The sequence below is a fragment of the Sparus aurata genome, chromosome 21 (genome assembly GCF_900880675.1).
Source record: "Sparus aurata chromosome 21, fSpaAur1.1, whole genome shotgun sequence".
Taxonomy (NCBI): domain Eukaryota; kingdom Metazoa; phylum Chordata; class Actinopteri; order Spariformes; family Sparidae; genus Sparus; species Sparus aurata.
The window spans coordinates 4,169,917-4,191,617 of record NC_044207.1 but is presented as its reverse complement, the minus strand read 5'-3'; the positions used below and the strand labels follow the sequence as shown (position 1 = coordinate 4,191,617).

General features: G+C 40.5%; 1 protein-coding gene across 11 annotated transcripts in view; it reads right to left on the bottom strand.

Annotated features, from left to right (window-relative positions):
- The window catches only part of LOC115572321 (disks large-associated protein 1-like), a 122,004-nt gene that overhangs the window by 19,565 nt on the left and 80,738 nt on the right, over window positions 1–21,701 (bottom strand). For all 11 annotated transcript variants that reach the window (XR_003982074.1, XM_030402255.1, XM_030402257.1 and 8 more), the window contains 6 exons: window positions 19,494–19,776; window positions 5,010–5,134; window positions 4,225–4,350; window positions 3,905–4,060; window positions 2,493–2,575; window positions 724–769 (listed from right to left, as the gene is read on the bottom strand). Coding sequence is in view for 10 of the 11 variants with exons in the window: in XM_030402255.1 (XP_030258115.1) it covers window positions 724–769; window positions 2,493–2,575; window positions 3,905–4,060; window positions 4,225–4,350; window positions 5,010–5,134; window positions 19,494–19,776 (819 nt within the window). In the remaining variant the exon portion in view is untranslated. The remainder of the gene's footprint in view (window positions 1–723; window positions 770–2,492; window positions 2,576–3,904; window positions 4,061–4,224; window positions 4,351–5,009; window positions 5,135–19,493; window positions 19,777–21,701) is intronic.

Below are 21,701 nucleotides of genomic sequence, written 5' to 3'. Positions count from 1 at the left end.
TCATACACACGTGTAGTTTTCTTTGTTAGATCCACTAGGAAGAGGGGTGCTGTCTTGACTGTGTTTTTGTTTGGAGTAATCAGGAAGTAGACAGAGAGGTTTTATTTTCATTTTGTTTTAAAACAGTAGCTCAGTTTTACAGGTCCTCTTTTGGTTATATTTGTTTCTTTGACTTAACAGCACTCGCAGGCCCTCTGTCCTTCACTTATTGGTTGTGTTTTTTTTGACGATCCCGCTTCTGTCGAATAAATAACTCTAAATTACCAATTACATCTGGTTTTATGTTGCTGCCTTTTCCCCTATCGAGCTGGGCCGTAACACTCCTCATCTCAATTTCCCTAAAAAATACAAAAAAGGCTTAAGACGCTCTGTAGAGTAGGTGACTTTTTGTTTGTGGTTTGTCCGTTCTGGGCTACTATGGAAACATGGTAGTGCAACATGGCAGACACTGTGAAAGAGGACACACTCTGTAGATAAAGGTTGATTCTAACCAAAACAAATATAATTCTTAGTTTTAGGTGATTATACATTAATGGAAATTTGAATGAATGAATGAATATGACATTCCAATTCTGTCCCTAAATGTTCCACACTGGATGTATAAAAATCTCCTTTCCAATCTTTTGTCCATTAATTAACATTAAACAGACTTGGAAAACACTTGGAAGAGGCAATGATTTTAGATGAGTCACTTGATAACAAAACAGCATCAGTGGAGCTTACCTGTACAGCTGCTGTCACACTGTTGGAGCGCTGGAACCGACGATACCTGAAGGAGAAGACTCACAGTAAATACTTAACACCAAGATTTTTTTCCTTTGCTTTCATGCAACAATTTCAAGATGAGGATTGAAGGATTTGTTAGTAGCACACTCATATTTCAGTGATGATGACCCTCTCCAAGTCTCTGTTTGGGGTCCTCCAAACATCCTAGCAGAGAACTGTAGACCCTGACTGGCGATACTATGGTGAAGTGGAAAGAACACTTTGAAGAAGTGCTGAATCCAACCAGCATGTACTGTGTGGAGGATGCAGAGTTAACACCTAAACCATCTTATCTCTACTCAACCATACCTCAGCATTTTATTAAATGAGGTATGGTTAAATGTTAAACAGTTTATTGTATATCGTACTTTATTGTTTCGATATGTGCCCTTGTATTTTGATTGTATTTGTACTTAATGTACTCACTGCTTTGATAACATTATTTCCCCTTTGGGATTAGGCTATAGCTCAGCGGGTAGAGCAGTTTGGCTTGCATGTTGAAGTATCCATGAGCAAGATACTGAACCCCAAATTGCTCCTGATATGCGGTCTCTGCCATATGTGAGGGCCCTGTGATGAGCTGGTGAGTTGTCCAGGATGTACCCTGCCCTCGCCCAAAGACAGCCGGGATTGGCTCCAGCAAAAAACCCAGTGAGCCCATAAAAGGGACAGACAATTACGGACGGTTACAGACAATGGATGGATTAATAAAGTTAAATAAAGTTAATAAAGTCCATCTTTCCGACTATACCCCTGTCCAGGGAGCTGTAGGAGTATGGTTTTTCTATGAATCATTCATTCCGCATAGAAATTGAGTGAGTGTCCATATCCTTGGCACGAAGTCAAACACGATTTCCAATGTTGCAGGATCATCCTTTGTTACTGAATTTGTTTGTGATCTGCATCTAAAGGTCCACCATGAGTACTGCTCCCACTAGGTTGGGAGAGAGTTGTTACCCAATTAGTTATACCTTGAAATATTTCAAGGTCTTGTTTATAAGTGAGGGTACAACAGAGCATGAGTTTGAAAGGCAGATTGGTGGAGCATCATGTTGTACTGGACCATTGTGGTGAAAGGAGAGCTGAGTGTAAAGATGAAGCTCTTGATTTAGCAATCTACATTCCAACACTTACCTATGGTCCCTGAGATCTGAGTAGTGACTGAAAAAAAAGTGGATACAAGCGGCTTGACACCTTGGTGCATCTTATTGGAGGTTTTCTAGGCCAAGTAGTAAGAGAGATAAAACAAGCTGGAGACACTATATATCTCATTTAGCTTGTGGATTTCTTCAGATCTCCCAGGAGGAGCTGGAAGATGTTGTTGAGAAGAGGGATATTTGGACTACTTTGTTTAGCATGCTGCCAATGCAACAAGGCTACCGAAGAACAGGTTAGCAGTGAAGTGCAGACACATTGATGTCTTTCACTCCATCCAATTTCTACTGGGCAAAGTCTTGCATGGATGAAATGCGCTTAGATACAAACAGTCCTACAGCCGAACAGGAGGGTCAATATTCAAACTGAACGCCCATTCACTGCAGGGATGGTAATTCTTTAGATGTGCTACAGTAGCTACATTCACAGATATGTGTTTTTCTTGCTTGCTCTGAAACCAAATGTCCAGCCTTGTTCGTGTGTTCTATATATCAAATGCTAAAGTATATACAGGACTAAAGGTCACAAAAGAAAAAGAAAAGATGATAAATAAAGACACAAGTGTGCCTCACCCTCTGTCATCCTCCACTTGCACCCCTACAGAGGTGAACTTGGATGGGTCCTCTGGATCTGGAATCTCCTCTGGTCCATCCACCTACAAGAGACAGTATAAATCTGTCATAATTATGACAAATAATACAATCAAAGTATTGAATATCAAAAACTGTGTTTGGCTTCTTTTTGTCTAAAGTGGAAATGCGAGTGCCAATTGCAACTACATGATTAAATCAGATACATCATATGAAGGGCAGCACTGATCGATTTCCATCAATCATATAGTCGAAGGATCACACTAGCCATAAGTGCACTTCTTTGGGGGGGCAAAGAGTTTCATACGATTCTGACCACACCTTTACATAATTTTTAGGAACCAGACTCTGCACCTCTCTTCTTCTGGTCTTCTTTGAGCTCATTTCTCGCTTCAGGTTTACACTGAAGACTAATATTTCATGAAGTGTTGGACCAAGTAACAGGATCCATCTGGCCCATTTCCTGGTCCATTTGGACTCATCATTGATCAATGTCATTCATTTCATGGTCAGTGGTTTTAATTTTTTGAGGATTGAGTTTTTCGATGGTGAGTGAATGTGAACACCAGGTCTTGCTTTTTCAAAGTATTCTTGATTTGCGGAGGGAATAGTGACTTGTAAGTAGAAGTGAATATGCAGGAACATATACACAGGGACTACATAATGTCTAAAGCTGGGCTCATACTATAGGACAGTGAAATTGGGTTGCTTAGCAAATAAAGAGAATCTTCACAGATAATCTTCTCTCTAATCTCGAACCTGCACACACTGCAAGATGTAAAAATAATGGCGAATTACACACTACAGGATATTATTAAGATTATCATGCCATTTCTCTAATGTGATCTCAAATGTGAATAAACGGACAACTTGCTCTAGTAACGTTAAAAGTTTTCAGTGAGAAAAAACGAAAAGCATATGAAACGAGTCCGGATGATAAAATGGTCAGTCGAACACTGCCAGTATGGGCTGTTTATCGTTCAGTGAGAACAGGAGGTGCTGTTGGTTTTATTATCTGTCGACAGTAGTATGCTAGCTAATATTGGTCTGAATATGAAGGATATCTCTCTCACTGGTTATTGTGAAAGTACTGACATGATGACAATCGCGGCCACCCAGATTTTGAATCCTTGATATCAAACACATTTGATATTTATTGGTGAGCAATCTTAGGCCCTGATATCTGGGGCACTTTGGAGGTTTAAGACTAGATCAGTACACTGCTCACATTACCAGATAATCTGGTTGGACCTTCGGGACTGACCAAGATCTCTGCCCAGATTTCTTCTCTGGCGGTCAGCAGGAGCAAATTGGGGTTAAATGTAAATTAAACTGTAAAAGAAACCCATCGTTTCTTCTGTTTCTCTTGATCTCCACTGCTGTCTCATAATTACCTGGATGCCTATGGAGAGACATTTGCCCTTCCTGAGTGCTTCTTTCCTGTAATCATCCCGGTGGTCCTCAACAACTGGCCTCCTTGTCAAAATTGGGGTAGGGGTGCTGACTGTCATGGTGCTGTTACTGACATGTTGGCTGGCAGGCCCATGGACCTACACAAATCCAAATATTAAGTCCATTATAATTACAATATTCAGAAAAACAATGAAACATGTTTATATACAAAGAAACATTTTGGGTGGCAGAAAGCAAATGTTGATCTGTCCATTGACAATACACTTCACAATTTAAAAAAAGGAATAAGAAAAGCATTCACCTGTGCATTAGCAGCTTCTATGGCAGCTGTCAATGCCTTCATGCTGTCAATGCTTTCTGTTGAGTTACTGAGCCCTGATTGGATGGTCATGTCACCTCTCGGTCCTTCCTCTTCCATGTATGCATCCTGGTCAGTTTCGGAAATGGAACATTGCTTTCAAGACACAATCTTATTATTTGCTACATAGCTGTGTATTTAACCCTGTGAGAATGAATTGCACTTTGAAAACTGGAGACTTTACATTCATAAGAGACAATTTTTTAAGAGCTAGCTTGTTTGATTTTTTTTAAGCGCTAGCTTGCCTCTCCATAAATGAATGGCCAACACAGGAGGGCCAACTCCTCAGGTCACGACTCTGCTGTCTACTTACAGGAGAAGGAGAAAAATCTTTCATTAAAGGACAACAATGTGAACATCTTGTGATCCATCTATCTCAAACTGGAACGACCATCATTGAACTGTAAGGACACTCCCACACAGAGTTTAAAAGCCTGCAACTCCCCTCTAGTTAGTTGGAACTGAAGAAGCCCCTTGGATGAGAGGTGAAACATCTTAAAAAAAAATACTGAAACACTTCCATTTGTTCTCAATACAGCACTTAGAATTTTCTCGTCTTTGTATTTTTGGAAATGGACACGCATCTTGGAGCAGGTGTCTGAACCTCCAGCGCTGAGTTATACGTCCTAAAGGTAGTTTTGGCCTTACTCTTTGGATACATAATTTAACCAATAGATGTACTCATGATCTAAAACTACATGAGGGGCAGATTAGTCTTTGTGCAGTACCTGTGCTGACTCTGTGCTGCTCTGTGCTGTGATCGAGATGTAGGGCTTGGAGGCTGTTGAGCAGGTAGAGGTCCGGGGTGGCACTGGTGGAGGAGTTTTCTTATAGGTGGTGATGCAAGATGAAACTATGAAGAAAGAAAACATAAGAAGGAGAAAAGAACGTTTTTGATAAAAAATTTAAACCATATGAGTTGAATTACCTGCTTATTGCAGCTGACTTCCTAAATCATTTCCATTCCAAATCACAAGGTTTGTGTCTGATTCAATTTGACTTGATTCAATTCAATACTGATTTAGTTAGGAATGTTTCATGCCATTGCTGTTTCAATTAAATACACTTTGGGAGAACTGATACTTTACATTTTAAAACCTCAATATGGTCTAGACCTGGTCCAATTGAAAAGTTTATTGAGAAAACTTTTGTAGAATTGGCATTATAAAGTAAAATAAAATAAAATAAAATAACTTTATTAAAACACAGTAGTGTATTAAAAGGTTGATTCACGATTTTTTACTCTGGTTCAATTGAACTATAGTTGGCTGTATTCTGTAGTGTGAAAAACCTCAAAGCCTTTGTTGCTTTGAACTGGAATCTGTCCTTTGCAGGTCCATTGGTGGAGCTTTCACTAAGACTAACATTCATTTCTTTCTTATTCCATACTGCAGGGTAAACAAGAAATTTCATTTTATCCATATGTGCATTCTTATTTAGCCGGTGGCTCCAGAAAATTCAAAAATAGACATGAAATGACATTCATTCATGCTTGTGTGTTCATAAATAACATGCACCCTGAGGGGGGAACAAACCTGCTTGTTAGCTTTGCATCTAGCTGCTGATAAATATCTGAATATCAATGCCCAGCTAGGAAGAAAAACATACACTGCTCAAAAAAATTAAAGGAACGCTTTTTTTCATTGGGTATGGCATGAGGTCAACTGAACCTGTCTGATAATGATCTGGTCGGTCAAATAGCAGAGGGCGTTGTTAATCAGTTTTAGCTGTATTGGTGTTGATGGAATTAACAACAGGGGCACTAGAGTGGCAACAGTGAGAAAACCCCCCAAAACAGGGCTAGTTTTGAATGTGGAGGTCATTTGAAGTTTCTCCCTCTAGATCTTTTTTGGCTGGTTTTCCACTAATGCTGGTTTTGGCCAGAGTCATTATCACTACTGGCAGTATGAGGCAATTCCTTAACCCTACAGAAGTTGCACAGGTTGTCCAACTCCTCCAGGATGGCACATCCACACGTGCCGTAGCAAGGAGATTCAATGTGTCTCCCAGCACAATGTCCAGAACATGGAGGAGATTTCAGGAGACAGGCAGTTACCCTGGGAGAGCTGGACAGGTCCATAGAAGGTCCTCAACCCATCAGCAGGACCGATATCTGCTCCTTTGTGTGAGGAGGAACAGGTTGAGCACTGCCCGTGCCCTATAGATTGACCTCCAGCAGGATGAAGGAAATTATACAATTGAATGGCCCTCACGATCACCTGACTTAAACCCGATAGAACACTTCTGGGACATCATGTTTCGGTCCATCAGGCGCCACCAGGTTGCTCTTCAGACTTTACAGGAGCTCAGGGATGCCCTTACACATATCTGGGAGGACATCCCACAAGACACCATCCGTCGTCTCATTAGGAGCATGCCGCGACGTTGTCAAGCATGCATACAAGCACATGGGGGCCACACAAGATATTGAGAAGCATTTTGAGTTGCAGAAATTACATGGCAAAATGGACTATCCTGCCACATCATTATTTCACTTCAGGGTGTCTATACAATCAAGCCCTCTGAAAACTTCCATTAAAAGATGTGGCATCCTTTCGTTCCTAAGACATTGCCTTGTCCATATCTGTATAGATATCCAACGTATTTTTTTGTTCACATTGAGATCTGATGTGTTTTCAAAGTGTTCCTTTAATTTTTTTGAGCGGTGTACATAGCCACATACAGCTGCAACACACTGTCTCTGGCTCTCACTATCACACACACATATTAACCTCGTAACTGTCACCACTGAAGAGAACAAATGTAAAAACTCTCTGACTCTGAAACCAAGTTTCATATAGTAAACTAGTTCTCTACAGCACTGTGCACAGCACACTGAGAGGACCAAAGAGCTCAAGGTGTAAGGTTTATTTGTTTGTTATTATTAACTTATTTACCATTCAACAACACATGGTCAGAGAAACTGTAAGCTGTGGTCCCGTTAAGCTACACCCAAACAAAAAGTATTGTTTATGGTGAGTGTTGAGGCATACCTGACTAGAAGAAGAAGAAGAAGAAGAAGAAGCTACACCTGAAATTCAAGAGCAAACACTGTGTGTGTGTGTGTGTGTGTGTGTGTTGAGCAGACATCATTGTCAGGTAGACTTTCAAAAAGAAAGATATAATGACGCAGAACTACAGTCTGCAGAGTGGAGGCAGGGGGGAGGGCAAGTGAGACAGCAAAGGCAAATGTCAATAAAGAAATTTGAAGCATATTTTTTGATACATTGAATCAACTGCTGCAGTGTCTCCCACTCACATCTAACACCAGATTGAAAAGTTGAACATTTTCCAAACAGAGGAACACTTAATTTCAATGTATTACCGTCCTTTTCACAACTTTAGGCGCGAAAAGGACCACCTCGGTAGCTAACTAGCTAGCCAGCTAATTGTTTTTGCTGATCAGTACATGACAGTCTGCAATTTAATGTACTGATGATAATGTCTCTGGCCCCTGTCTTTGGTGAAGTAGGAATGTGTTGAACTCAACCATTAAAAAACTAAATCCAGAGTCAATATAAATATTCAAACTGCAGCTGTGTGTCCGTAAACCTGTGCTACTCCTTTAACTGAAGAGTTGAAAGAGTGTGTACAGCACTCAACCTCAGACCTCAAAATATCAACAATAATAAGACGGTCTCAGTTGGGATTTTCAGCAGAGCTGTGAGCATGAGCAATATCCTGAAAATAACAACTTCAATAACAACATCCAGCATAGAATAATAAGACAGAGCTCAGTTCAGTGGTTGGTTGTAATTTACTCTGCAGTCATTAAAATGCATAAAACTACATACACTTCTATATTTTTAAATTTAGGTCTTTAAAAGCTCATATAAACTATATTTTGCTGGATTGGAAATGTAACTGGCTACAGAATGCATCAATCATCTGGAGGCTGGCAAAACCCTGCTCGGAGAGGGGAGAAAGATCACTTGTCTACATGATCACACATTGGCTGTGGTAGGGTATAGATGCTCCTATGTGCTCCAATGAGCTGTCAAACAGCTGCCATCTCAGGGGGTGCATCCAATTTAACCTAAATTGCATCCACAGTTCCCTCACTTGTGTCTTTTCCTCGTGTCTCAGTCTCTCTCACCGAGGATTCCTCTGCAGTTTCAAGTGAAGTGATCGTTTCTGATGACGGCTGCAGCTGATCACAGCTGGATCAGCTGTCAGCCAGCTTTAACAGCTGTGGAGAGGTCAGATTAATTTGTGTATGCACATTGCCCCCAAACATGCCATAATCTATATATTCTTTTAGTTACAACACAGAGTCACTGAGAGATTTAAATAATCATATAAATTGATGTGCCCGAGTGTAATTGCACACAGTTCTCTTAATAGACACTTAAAAGACACACTTTTATTGTTTCTTACAGTGCAGGTAGTTTAATGTGTTCCTCATTAATAAGCTTAATTTCATTAATGATCATTTTTGGGTTCATAATGTTGCTGAACCTAGACCCGACCAACTGAATCCACCTCAGATCATAACACTGCCCCCACAGGCGTGTATTTGAAAGTTAGAGTCTCTCAGATTGAGATATTTGTACTGATACTGATACTCATGAAAAATGGGAGTGAAAACAAGACAGTCAACTGTAACAGCTCAGCTTAAGTTCAACCAGCCAATCATGTCTCCGCTATCAAACTTAAAACCACTCTTCTCTCTGCTGTCAGCTGTCATTACAGGCATTCGTGTAGCCTCCTCCACCACATCCACCTCTAGCTCTTCATCCAGTAGCCAGGTTCTACTCGCCAGATTCCCCCATCATCATCATCATCTCCAGGATCTTTCCTCCTCCATCACCCCCACCACCAGTGTCTAGACTCCATCGGGGTTTCCTATTGTACACATCGCTTCATCACCTCCCGTTACCTCATCGCAATGGAGTCTAACCGCCAAAGACTTTCTCCTTCTCTTTTGCACACATGGCGATAAATCTTCATGTTCACTCAAAAAACTACGAGTCTCTCCTGACTGAACTGTCTGTGAACTGGACCATGCCTTCGAACGATTATTTTCACACAGTACTAAATTGTTTCCACAATGCGTTGCATGATCTAGTCTCAATGTGAATTGTTCTTCAAGTTGTCAATATATATCATAATTTGTAGTTGACAGGGTTAGTGTGCCGTAATTACCAAGAGCCCCTCTCTGTAGATACATCAAACTTGGCATTTCACATCTGTTGTGAGCCTCCTCCATCTTTCTGTAATTCTGAAACTTAAAAACAAACGTTGAGTGTTGGCTGTGAGGGTGCCTAAGGGCTAAACAAGAAATATGAGGATTATCCTCATAGAAGGTGGTTTTTAACCTTTAAAGTTACAGGGAGGAGAGAGTGGAGTCCCTCCCATCTGTTGAATCAGTCTTCCTCAGTGGTGAACCCATTGCTTCTCTCTTTGCTTGTCTCCAGACAGAGCTGGCTTGTCGTAATTCAAGTGTTTCAGCACAATATGCGGGTTGCTTTTGGACAGGGTCAGGGCAGCTCATCACTTGGTTTTTGATGCATCAACACAATGCTAAACATTCACTGGGGCTTCTTTTGAGAGGGGGATCTTTTGCTCTTACTCTCAGCAGTCAGCTCCTTTGACTGACATGTTAAGTGTTGAGAAACTGCTTGGCTGCTTGTATGTCAAAGGAAGCCTGTCCTCATCAGAAAAACAACCATATAGGTCAACTGCAAAAGGAACTTATCAGGACCCATATTTACATTACTTGTTAGGCAGAGACCTCTACTGTAAGTTGTAATAAGCAAAATTAGAAAGTCAGGTGAGGTAGCACAAAGTGGGAGAAAAAGCTAATACTGCCATACGCATGTCATAAAAAGAACACTTTACATTACAGCACATGACAATAACATGCTAGTAGTGTGGCAATAGTTAGGTAACACCATGTAATTACCAAAGTAATAATCAGATAATAGCTTGGTATTAACAATGGGTATACCTGTTTGGAACATGAGCTATTATCTGGTTATAACATTATATAATAATAATACATAATTATAATACATTAGGTAATTACATGGTGTTACTTACCTATTACCTCATTATTACCACACTATTAGCATGTTATTACAGTGCTGTAATTATAAGTGCTACCCACAAATATAAGTATAGTTAGATCTAACTGTACCCATAAGATGGCACAGTGATATTCTAAGTCTATTAATTCAAGTATTCACACAGTTAATGATTTGTTATCAATTATATGATCACATTGATGGCTTGCATTGGACTACCTTTGTGTTACTGCTTAGTGTGCTTATTGTGATTGGATGTTGAGCTTGCTTAGTGGCACAGGCCTCAGGTCTCTGAACTACATGGAGTATTCTCAGCTCTCAGTTGCAGCAGTGCTTCTCCCCACCTCCTGATTTCCTTAAGCCTGGATACTTAAAGTATCACTTCACATTGCATCTTTCCTCATAAGCCTTCAGGAGTCCGTGAAAACTTCTGCCCGGCTCCCACACAAGAGAGTGAGCTTGTTGTCTTCACATATCATATATATATATATATATGTACAGGCTATACCTGTATGGGGCATCTACTTAAATTAGAATTTTTGTATCAAACTATGCAAAACTCCTTTCCTTCTCTAATTTGCACCAGTCTCCCAGTATGAGTCATGACCTTGTATAATGCCATCTGTAAAAGATCCACTTCCTGGCCTCTTCACTGATCAGATACATTTATCTCAGACTTGGCAAAAAGCCATCAGCTCAACTGGTCTGCATGACCACCAGCATCAATGTCAGGTCAAAGTCGGCTACTTTGCCACTTCCATCTGCGGGTAAGTATCCATCACCAGCCTGATGTTTAATTTGATGCACGCTATTAACACTTGAAATGCAGCTTTGTGTAGATCCTGGTAAAGGTTTTGAGGCTCAATTACTTGTAGCTGATTGGAGATGAACCAAGGATGTTTTAAATGACAGCCTTTTCAACAGTATACAATACACTGTATACATATTCATCTTTCTCGTGTCAGAAACACTGAAATCACCTCCAACACATTTGAAAATCAATCAAACGGGACTTGAAGCATGGGTGGATGTCAGGAACCATGGCTCTGTGCAAGGCTAGCTCAGGCTTAGGTCATACTACACAATAGGCTACATTTTCCTGCTATGTGATTTTAAACTTGTTTATCATTGTTATGAACAAATGCCATGACGATTAACCATTTTCACCTTTCACCACGTTCAAGGAGAAAACAGTGGAGACGAATTAACATCCAATCTTGTATGACCTCATTCACTAGAATCACACAAAAAAATGGTGACTGTAGATCTGCTCCCACTAAGCCTTGTGGAAGAAGAAGGTTCTGGAGAGCTTACAGCGTTTGCTGAGCCATAGTACAAGCCAGACCAGACCAGATTTACATGGCAGCCATATTCCTGCCATGCTATGCTCAGGATGGGAAACTCAGATTCTGGGATAAAGTTATGCTGCTGGGTTCCAGGTTGAAAGTTGTATTAACTTAGAGACTCTGACATATTGTTATAATTTCACTGCCTTCTGATTGAACAGCAAAACCTGGAGGGACAACGTGCAATATGGTCTACTGCTGTAAAAAATTAGCCTTTTTAATCTCTACAGTCTGTGTCATTATAGACACACCCTAAACCTGCCTGCATTTTGTGTTGCTGTGTTTGTTTCTCTCTGACTTTTTTGGCATCGTCTGACAGCGCACAATTCAGAGAAACTGGAGAGACTACAACACAGATCAGAGATCACACTGAGCAGGCATTCCAAGGCTCTTCCGAGTGTATTACATGAATGCTAATCTCTCAGTATCTTTTCTTTGTGTGGATATGGAGACAGTTATATGGCTAATGTCAAGTGTGCCCTCAGCAACTGAATGAAGAACACAGAGAGGGCTGGTGGGAAAGTTGGATCTGTGAGGAAGCAAAAAGACAGGAGGTGATTAGCTGGGCTTACATGGCTCATCAGCCTGCTCTGCTTCTTAACTCACACTGACCTCATTTAAGTTGTATTTTACTATTTAAACCTCTGACTCTGCTTTCTCAGTTTTTCACCTGTATTTTTCATTTTGTTGTATGCTGACCTTACAATGAAAATAAAGGCATTGTGATTCTGATCCATCTGTCTGTCTGTACAAAAAGTTGAGACTTCTTTGCACTGATGAAGAATATGTATTATTAAAATGTTTTAATTTTTTTTGCAAGAACTTAATGCTGCCAGCAAATAAACAGTTCAGCGCATAAATGGCAAATTATTTTTACACATTATTGAGCTTTAGAGAGCTAAAATAACCAGCTACTGGCTACAGTGTCAGAGTGTATAGACAAGAGCGTAGTACAAGTCTGAGCATTAGCTTTGAGCAAGAAAGCACATTTTCCAAATTACTTTAGTTATAATTATACTTATACTACTTGGGTTTATATGATTTTGATATTCAACATAGTGATTTATTTATGTATTAATTTGACTAAAGAAGCTAAAAGATTGAAGAAAGTAGCTAACTACCAGCTAACACACATCTCCCAGCTGGCCAGTGAGAGCTATGGGACAATTAGTGTTGGTGTCTTTAGGCAGTACATATTTGTGTATTTTGGAAGAGTGGCTCTGGAGTGATGCCTGATGGGAGGTGATGGGATCTTTTTGGTAAGATTCTTTCAAAATTTTAACTGGATCTTGCTGGTTTCTCCAGTCTTACCAACCCCAGCTTTAATTGAATTTCCAAAGCCACTGTACCAAACTCCCTTTAAAAGTCATGAAAAAGCTAACTTTTCTAACTTATTGTTAAAAATAAATCTAATAGAATCAAACTTCAGACTCTCACCAAACAAGTTTTTTTAGAAAAACAACTACATGTGTGTATACTGACAGTACCAGTATATGGTGTTGCAGCAGACTAAATGCTGCTTGGTTGATGACATTTACTCTTAGCACCAAGAAGAACTAATAAAGAAATTAAAAAAACACCTGGACGTTCTGTCATCTGGTGGGTTGTCTGTTCACACAGACTGGATGATTCCTGTTGTGTTGGGGAGTAGAACTCATGTTCATCAAATCTACTAAATTAAATGCCATGCCAATGAAGCTGTTCAAGTCCTGTGTTGATAATTCAGTTGTACAATGAGCCTGGGTGGATAATTCAGTTCAGTGGGCATTGGACCAGTATTTATCAGCACAATGTGCAGTCATGTGGAAGTGGAGCCATCCATCTACTGTACTGTTGTGTGACACTGTGTGAGCGAGTGCATGACTGAATAATATATACATACACATTTGTGCTTATCTGCATGTGTGTCCATGTATCCTCTTGGGTAACTATATAAGAATTCCCAGAGGAGCTGCAAATGTAGGTCATCTCCAGTTGAGCACTTTGAAAATAAAGACTATCCTAATACCAAACAGCCGACACTATGCTAAGTCCCCTGTGGCATCCACTCTGGCATATTCTCATCTGAATATCACGCATGAAGACAGCCTTTTTTTGCTTTTACAAGATTATCTCTATGAGATTTCTGCTTTTTTGTAAGACTGTCCAGCAGAGTGCAGTTGTGCATGTAACTGCAACCTGAGGCCAGATTACAGTGTAATCCTTTCTCCTGTTAGGTGTGTAATCACATGGTGTTGTATAAGAGTGTGAGTTACATCAAATTGCCTCTTAGCACATAGCAGCACTGTGGCTGATCCAGTGTATACATGTAGTTTATCACTGAACAAAACCATTTAAAGACATTTAAAAATGTGCATGTTTACACTGTGATGTCCTGAAATGATACAGTTTAGGCATTTAAAGAGCACAAAGCTGCGCAATATTTTCATATTCCAATAATCTTCCAGTTCCATCTGCCCATTTGCAATAGCCGTTAGACACAAACAAGCAACAAAAAAAAAAAAGAAAGAAAGAAGAAAACTGAGTGGCCTTTTCCACAAAGGGGTCTCTGCAGCAAACAGTTTTCTACTTATGTAATCTACAAAACTGCAGTTCAGATTAAAATGAAGACACTACCAAAATGAGGTTTGATCCCTGTTAAACTAGTGGCCTACATTGTTTCAAGTTGAACCCTGTTTGTTCATGTTTTCTATAAAATAATGCTTTGTTTTGCAGATGGGTAATATGTGGGAACAGCTGCTGATGCCAAATTCCCACTCTTGCTCTCTCTCCCTCCTCTTATGCATCATGCCTCTTCTGTCCCTGCCTGCCATGGGTTCTCGTCTCAGCAGTCAGATTAGCTGTAAATCACCTCCTGACTGTAACAACTGTCTTCAATATGCTGTATAAATATGAAAAATGGACAAGCGTAAGGATTCAAGCAAATTTGACAAGGACCAAATTGCGATGGCTGGATGACCGGGTCAGAGCTTCTCCAAAACTGCAGCTCTTGTGGGGTGTTCCTGGTCTGCAGTAGTCAGTATCTATCAAAAGTGGTCCAAGGAAGGAGCTCTGGTGAACCGGCGACAGGGTCATGGGCGGCCAAGGCTCATTGATGCACATGGGGAGCCAAGGCTGGCCCAAGTGGTCCAATCCAACGGAAGGGCTACTGTTGCTCAAAGTTGATGCTGGTTCTGACAGAAAGGTGTCAGAATACACAGTGCATCACAGTTTGTTGTGTATGGGGCTGCAGAGCCGCAGACCAGTCAGCGTGCCCATGCTGACCCCTGTCCACTGCCTAAAGCGCCAACAATGGGCATGTGAGCATCAGAACTGGACCACGGAGCAATGGAAGAAGGTGGCCTGGTCTGATGAATCACGTTTTTTTTTACATCACATGGATGGCTGGGTGCATGTGTGTCTTATGTCTTATCTGGGACACATGTTACCAGGATGCACTATGGGAAGAAGGCAAGCCAGCAGAGGCAGTGTGATGCTTTGGCCAATGTTCTGCAGGGAAACCTTGGGTCCTGCCATCCATGTGGATGTTACTCTGACACGTACCACCTACCTCAGCATTGTTGCAGACCATGTACACCCCTGATCAGTATATATATCCTCTTTTGAATAAGGTCAGTCATTAAAGGGGGTTAATATGTATGCAATCATCATAGCAGCAGTTGTCAGTACCTCTGGTGTTATGCTGCCCCATATATTTGTGGACCTACCTTTAATTTGGACCATATTTCCAAATGACACCTTTAACCACTGACTGCAAGGTCAGACCAGTTTTTGAAAGCTTTTACTCTCAATGTGTATCTACAAGCTTGTCAAACAACATTCAGTACACAGTACTGGATACAAACATTCTCTGTAAGCCAGATATTAACTATTTAACAAATTTGTGGAGAAACTTCCCATCAGCTCAATGATCTAGGAATATGTAGTATTTAATAAAGAAAAAAAAAAGTTTCAGAAAAAAAATGCCAACATTCAGAAATTCATTATCGATAGGCAGTGATACAGACAGTCTACCTGCTGGCATCACAAATCTCCTTTCACTCCATTGTATAGTCTCAGCTTCCTCTTCCAATCACTTTCATTAACACTGACTCGGTTCTGACTAACTCACTGAAAATATGGATCCAATTTAGAAAGCAATTTGGCCAGTAAAGGCCCATTTCCTTTGCTTCAGTACTCAACAACAAGCTTTTTAAACCCTCAAGCACAGACTTGGTTCAACAATAGCATTGTGACTATTATTACAATCCCTTACATAAGCCCTCATGTTTTATTTAAATCAAATTATAGAATTTGACAACATACAGCTGAAACCCCTCAAACCTTGGTCAACTCTCTCCTGAATATGGACTGTAAACAAAAGAAGGGCATCTCAATTAATTTGTCAAACCATGGGCTCTCTTTCATTTGTGCCCACCATGGGATAATTCAATACAACATTTTATATCGAATCCATTATACGATTTGACGATGTGGTCATCTCCCATAAGTTTTTATCTGCTGTTTTTAGGTGCTCCACGAGACACCGGCCTCTCTGTTTTTATACAGCAGGCCCTAGCCTTCTCAACTTGGCCAGATGTTTGATCTTACTTAATCACATTTGCTCCATTTACATGACCAATGGATTAAGGACATCCTATATTATATCAAATTGGAGAAACCTCATTCTCCTTGATAGATTCAAAGAAATCATTCCAAGAGACCTTAAAACTCATTCTTGGAGTACACCAACCTATATTTCACTAGACACAGAAGAGGATTCAACATTAAAGCTAACCACGATTTTGTCTTGCTCTAAAGTCCTCTTTTGTCCCTACTGCTACTGCCCTGTTTTCCTTTCTTTTTTTCCCCTTTCCTTTTTATTATGTGTTGTAATCTGAGCAGAGTGAGGGTGGGGAGTACCGACTACCGACTATTGACTGACATCCAAAGGCCAGTGAAAAGATCTTTTTGAAAAAGAAAAAAAAATATCAGAACTACCATGTTTGTAATTATGCAGGTGATAAATGTAACTAACAGTCTATCTCATGAGACTCTACCAAAAGAAGTCACTTAGAAAATGGAGGCCAGATAATTGTCAGCTCTCTTGAGAGAACTGTGGAGCTGATTAATTTGGCTCTGCATATTATCACAGATCTGAATACTATTCCAGGACTACAGCAGCAAGTGTGCATGTTACAATGATTAGTCAGGGAGAAAAGGACAGAGGGAATGGGTAGCGAAAAAAAATTAGCCTTGAAGGTTGAAGTAATAGAACATAAAAGAAATGTATTTATTTCATATACTGATTGAAGGTGTCTGTTTTGCAAGACTGTTATTCTACTTGACTCCTGTCAAACCAATCAAATGATATTTGGAATTTAATAAACAGCAAGTTCGTCTCTGAATCTTGTGAACTTAGACGTCCCCAGTAGTGACCTTCTCAGCATCAGCTCTGAGTTTCACAGTGATGTCAGGCATATGGAATCCAAGAAAACATGACGCTTATTTAGAAAATAATGAATGATGAGTCTTATGACATTATCACTGTTTTCAAAATGGTGGAGCTGTGCCTGATGCTTTTGTACAACTGAAATCCTGTGGTTGGGCTGATGTAAAAAAAAAAAAATGTGTCTCTCAGTCAAAACAAATCAAGAGATGCTAGGCGGCACACAAGGGCAGAGCCACAGTTGAAAAAACAGAGAATCTGGTGAGAGGTTGACCTCAGCTCAGACAAACAGACACTAACACCTTTGATGTGTGCCATTGCTCATTAACTTACAGCTAACGTACAGTAAATTAATTTGGTTGATTAGGGAAGATAAACACTTGTGTGAGTAACTAATGAACATCCCATGATTGAATTCAAGTTTTATTCACATTATATTTAGTGTTTTGGCTGACCTCCTTCCACACTTCCTTTCCACTTCATCCTTTTGAGCCACACAGAAATTGATACACACTATGGGGACATACCACTCTGATGTGCTCTGGCTTAGCAGTGTGACTGTTGCAAGGCATTTGTTGAAAAGAGGTCACAGTCTTGTTGAACTGAGCAAGCCTGAGTGGTTGGTAGACCTCTTAGACCTGAAGCTGATCTCACTGGGCATGTTGAGCCGCAACTGCAGGCATACATGCTGTGACTTCCTGTGAGAAATAATCCCCATTTTCCCAAATGCCAACATTCCTGTGTAAAATGGGTGATTTATAACTTTCAGAAGGAAGCCAAAGATGACAGCCATGTAAAATGAAAATTCTGAAAACTTTTGTCTTAAATTCCTGCACAAAAACTCTCCCATGGATGCCATTTTACCCAGTCTCTTTCTTATTGTTGAATCATGAACACTGACCTTAAAGTTGTGGTCTGTAACTGTTTTTTGAGTCCCAATTGTTCTCTTTCCGACCATTACAACTAAATTACAATGACGAGTGCCTCATGCCGAGTCACTGTTGATATCCCGAGTAACAAACAATATTCCTCACATCGTGGTAGACAAAGTTACCAAGTAATCAATACCTGGTGCAATGCCATGCTGCCTTTCTGAAGCAAGAGTAACGTTATTTCGCTAAACCAATTCAACCACTTCAGAGTGTACTGAACACAAACTAACATTATAACTGCCCGGTCACTCTAAAGACTCTTTTGCTAACCAGTAGCCATAAAGACAGAGCTTAACACCACAGTTAGCATACAACCTACAAGCTACGTAGCTCGACTGCAACATCGTACAGCCATATGCGCTATTGCAAGTATTACTGTAACCACTTCTACCATAGCCTTGTGGTTAAAACATACTGTAGAATGAAAAGCCGCTAACTCTGCGTCGCTCTTGAGTCCTTACAAATCCCACAGCTCCCTCCACCTCTGAAATCATGCGCCGATATTTATCCTTGTTTTATCTCAGGCTCTGTCCAATTCTTTCTTTTTACACTGCTTTTATTCTTCAGTCTTCGTATTTCTTCTCTTTGACGTGGGCAATGGTGGGGCATTTTTCGGCTCTGTTGTTGTTGTTGTCTGGTTTCCACCATTGTTTACAATTTTGGCTTGAAAGTATCTGACCAGGTGAGAACAGATACTGCGCCTGTGCGGGGGAGGGGCACTGCCCAGTGCGCTGCTCAAGGGAGGGGGGCTGCCAGCAGGGTATACACAAGAGTGATTGACACTTCTCAGACACTCCCCTTGGCTCTGATTGGTTGTACTGAGCAGCGTACTCCTGCAAATTAAATTACAGCCACTGGGTGGAGCCACAGACATTGGGTTTTTACACAGCTGACCTGTATCTTATTCTACTGTCAGATCATAATGACAATTTTAGCATATATAACAAAAAATTGTTACAGACTACAACTTTAACTGAGGCAAGTGAAGCCTGCAGTGCTTTGGTTTGGATAGCTCATTTCCCTGATATTAAAATTAGTTTGATGATCTTAAATATTTACGTGTGACAAAAAAAACAAAAACAAAAGAAATCTGTAAGGGGGCAAACACTTTTTCACAGCACTGTACCTAACAGCATATCAAACTGGATAACTGATATTTAAAAATACCACCTGTAAGCGATGAGGATAATTCCACACCTCCTTTATCAGCAGATGAAACTCTCCTTGCTCCGCAAAATCACTGCCTGACGACTCAAGGTTGATCATGACAAAATACAAGTAAAAAGTGCTCAGACTCGGATCAGTCGGTTAAATTAAAAAAACAGTGGTTCAGAACTATACTTTTTGTCTCCATGAGGCCCACACCTGTGTTAAATGTTAAAGAAGATAGATACAAACACGTATAGCCTCTGTGAAAATCTCCAAAGGGGTATCAATAAAGGAACATCTTATCATCCATTCCTGCCAAAGAGCGCCATACCTGTGCTGCTCTGGATGGTTCTGACGGTGGTGGCAGATGTGCGTGGTGGGGAGGATGGCAGCAGAAGCAGAGGCCTCCCCCCTTCTCCTTCCTCCTCCCCAGCACAGCCCTGGTCGATCGCCCTAACGTAGCTGTGGCTTCGCATCCTGAAGCATCCTGGCATAGGCAGGGTGTCCATGGTGTCCATGCTGTCCATGGCAGCCTCCATGGCCTGGGCCTGCATCTCACTGTAGACCTGCTCACACACTTGCTCAATCTGACCATTCACCTCCACCTCACTCAGCTGGAGGAGGAGAGGAGAGGAGAGAAAGAGGGAGAGGGACGACACATTAGGGAAATTCCTAGACCATTGTTATCCAAAATATCATACATTCTTTAAATCATATCAAATCAAGTTTATTCATATAGGCCAAAATCACAATAACATGCTTCAATGGGTTTAACAAACTGTAAAGTGAACAACATTCTCTGTCCTTAAGTCCTCGATTCGAGTGAGGAAAAACCTGCAGCATGGCACACTTTAGATGTGCAGGTCAAAAAGATATTGAGGGTTGGCAACTGCATTATTCTTTTTTGGCACTGTCATCAGCATGTATGGTGAAACTTAGCTCTTAGCTCTCTGAATCTAGATAGCAGCACACAAGGTTGCAGTAGGGGGGTGGAGCCTGCTGCCACAACATGGAGCAGATCAAATGCACCTGGAAGGCTTGATGCTGTCAAAGTGGGCAGGGCCTTCCATTGCTATAGGGGCTAGATCCTGCTGTTCCATTTGAGTCTGGCCTTTATCTGCTACAAATGGCAAAAGTTGCTCTTATCACAGTAGGTGGGATCAGTGTACCAGTTTTGGGTTTCGTGTTGTGGTGTTGGATCTTCCAGACAATCCAGTTGTGGATGGCGTGGCGCATAGAGCATGTCACTAGAGCTTTACACTGGCCGAGTGGATAATTTCATTATAAGCGTGCCACTAACTTGAATGGGAATGAAATAACTTCATGCAGTGGCTCTTCTAGACTGTCCAAATGTTATTGGACTGAATGGATCAAATTCTGATTCTGGGGCTGTGATGCTAAAAAAAATATATCCACCATTTTACAGCCACATCTTCATAATGTAAGCTTATTGGAAAAGCTTTGGGCCAGGGTAACAGTTCAACCTAACACAACCAGCACGCTTTTTGGCTCAGAAAAATATGAATTTGCCCTTAACTGAACGTGGCTCATTTCATGCTGCATTAAGACAATACCTTCAGCTCAAGCCCCATTTTTCCTAAACCCTTGCTGCAGGGGCATGTGGGTGTGACAATAATATCTTAAAATAATGACATTTTAAAATCGTTTTTTTATGTTTTAAACTGAAATTCTGGCCTTAACTTACAAATTGCTCCTTTAAATGAGTGGAAGCATATATTTTGAAAAAACGCTGCAACAGAGAAACAATAGCATACTCACTGAAACATCCCATACTGGGATTCTATTTGTCATTTTTATTCCCCTAATCTTTCTTTTCTCCAATCACTAAGCTTAAATTGCAGATAAATTGTAACTGAATGGATCTCGACTACAACACAAAAGCATATTGTGCAGGGTGGGGTGACATTAGCCACATGCAGATGCATGCAGAGGATGAAATTAAAATTGTTACTAAAGGCAATTCAGTGTGAAATTGGATGAGTAATACAAGTGGAGGTTCGAGGTAAGGTTAAGGTGGGACAAATGAAGGCTTCTTGGGAACAGCATCATTTTGTGTGATGTAGCTTTAAAGTAAAGCTCAAACAGTAGACTATCAGGAGAAGGTGTAACATACATTCATCCTATGTGCAGTAGGAGGGAGCCATTCACAGCTGCTGCAGTGGGATTCTTTAGTAATATGTTGTCATTTTAAGTGCATGTTACCTCCAAATATAACTGAGCAATACTTACATTTTGTTAATGGTCAAGTAGTCATGAAAATGCTGTCATTCATGAATTATTTCCAACATAACCAACATTAAGTTAGATAAATATTCCAAAAATGTTTTTGTCTCCATACTTTCAAACTTCTCACCACTGCTCTTCTGGACATAACAGAGCCTCACTGATATGTTCAGATTCTAAAACATAGCCTTCTGAAGCAGTTTAATCCTTAACCCTCATGTTGTGTTCGTTTCATGTTAAACAATTTTGTGTTCCCGGTCAAAAATGACCGTTCCATTTAAACTCATCATAAAAA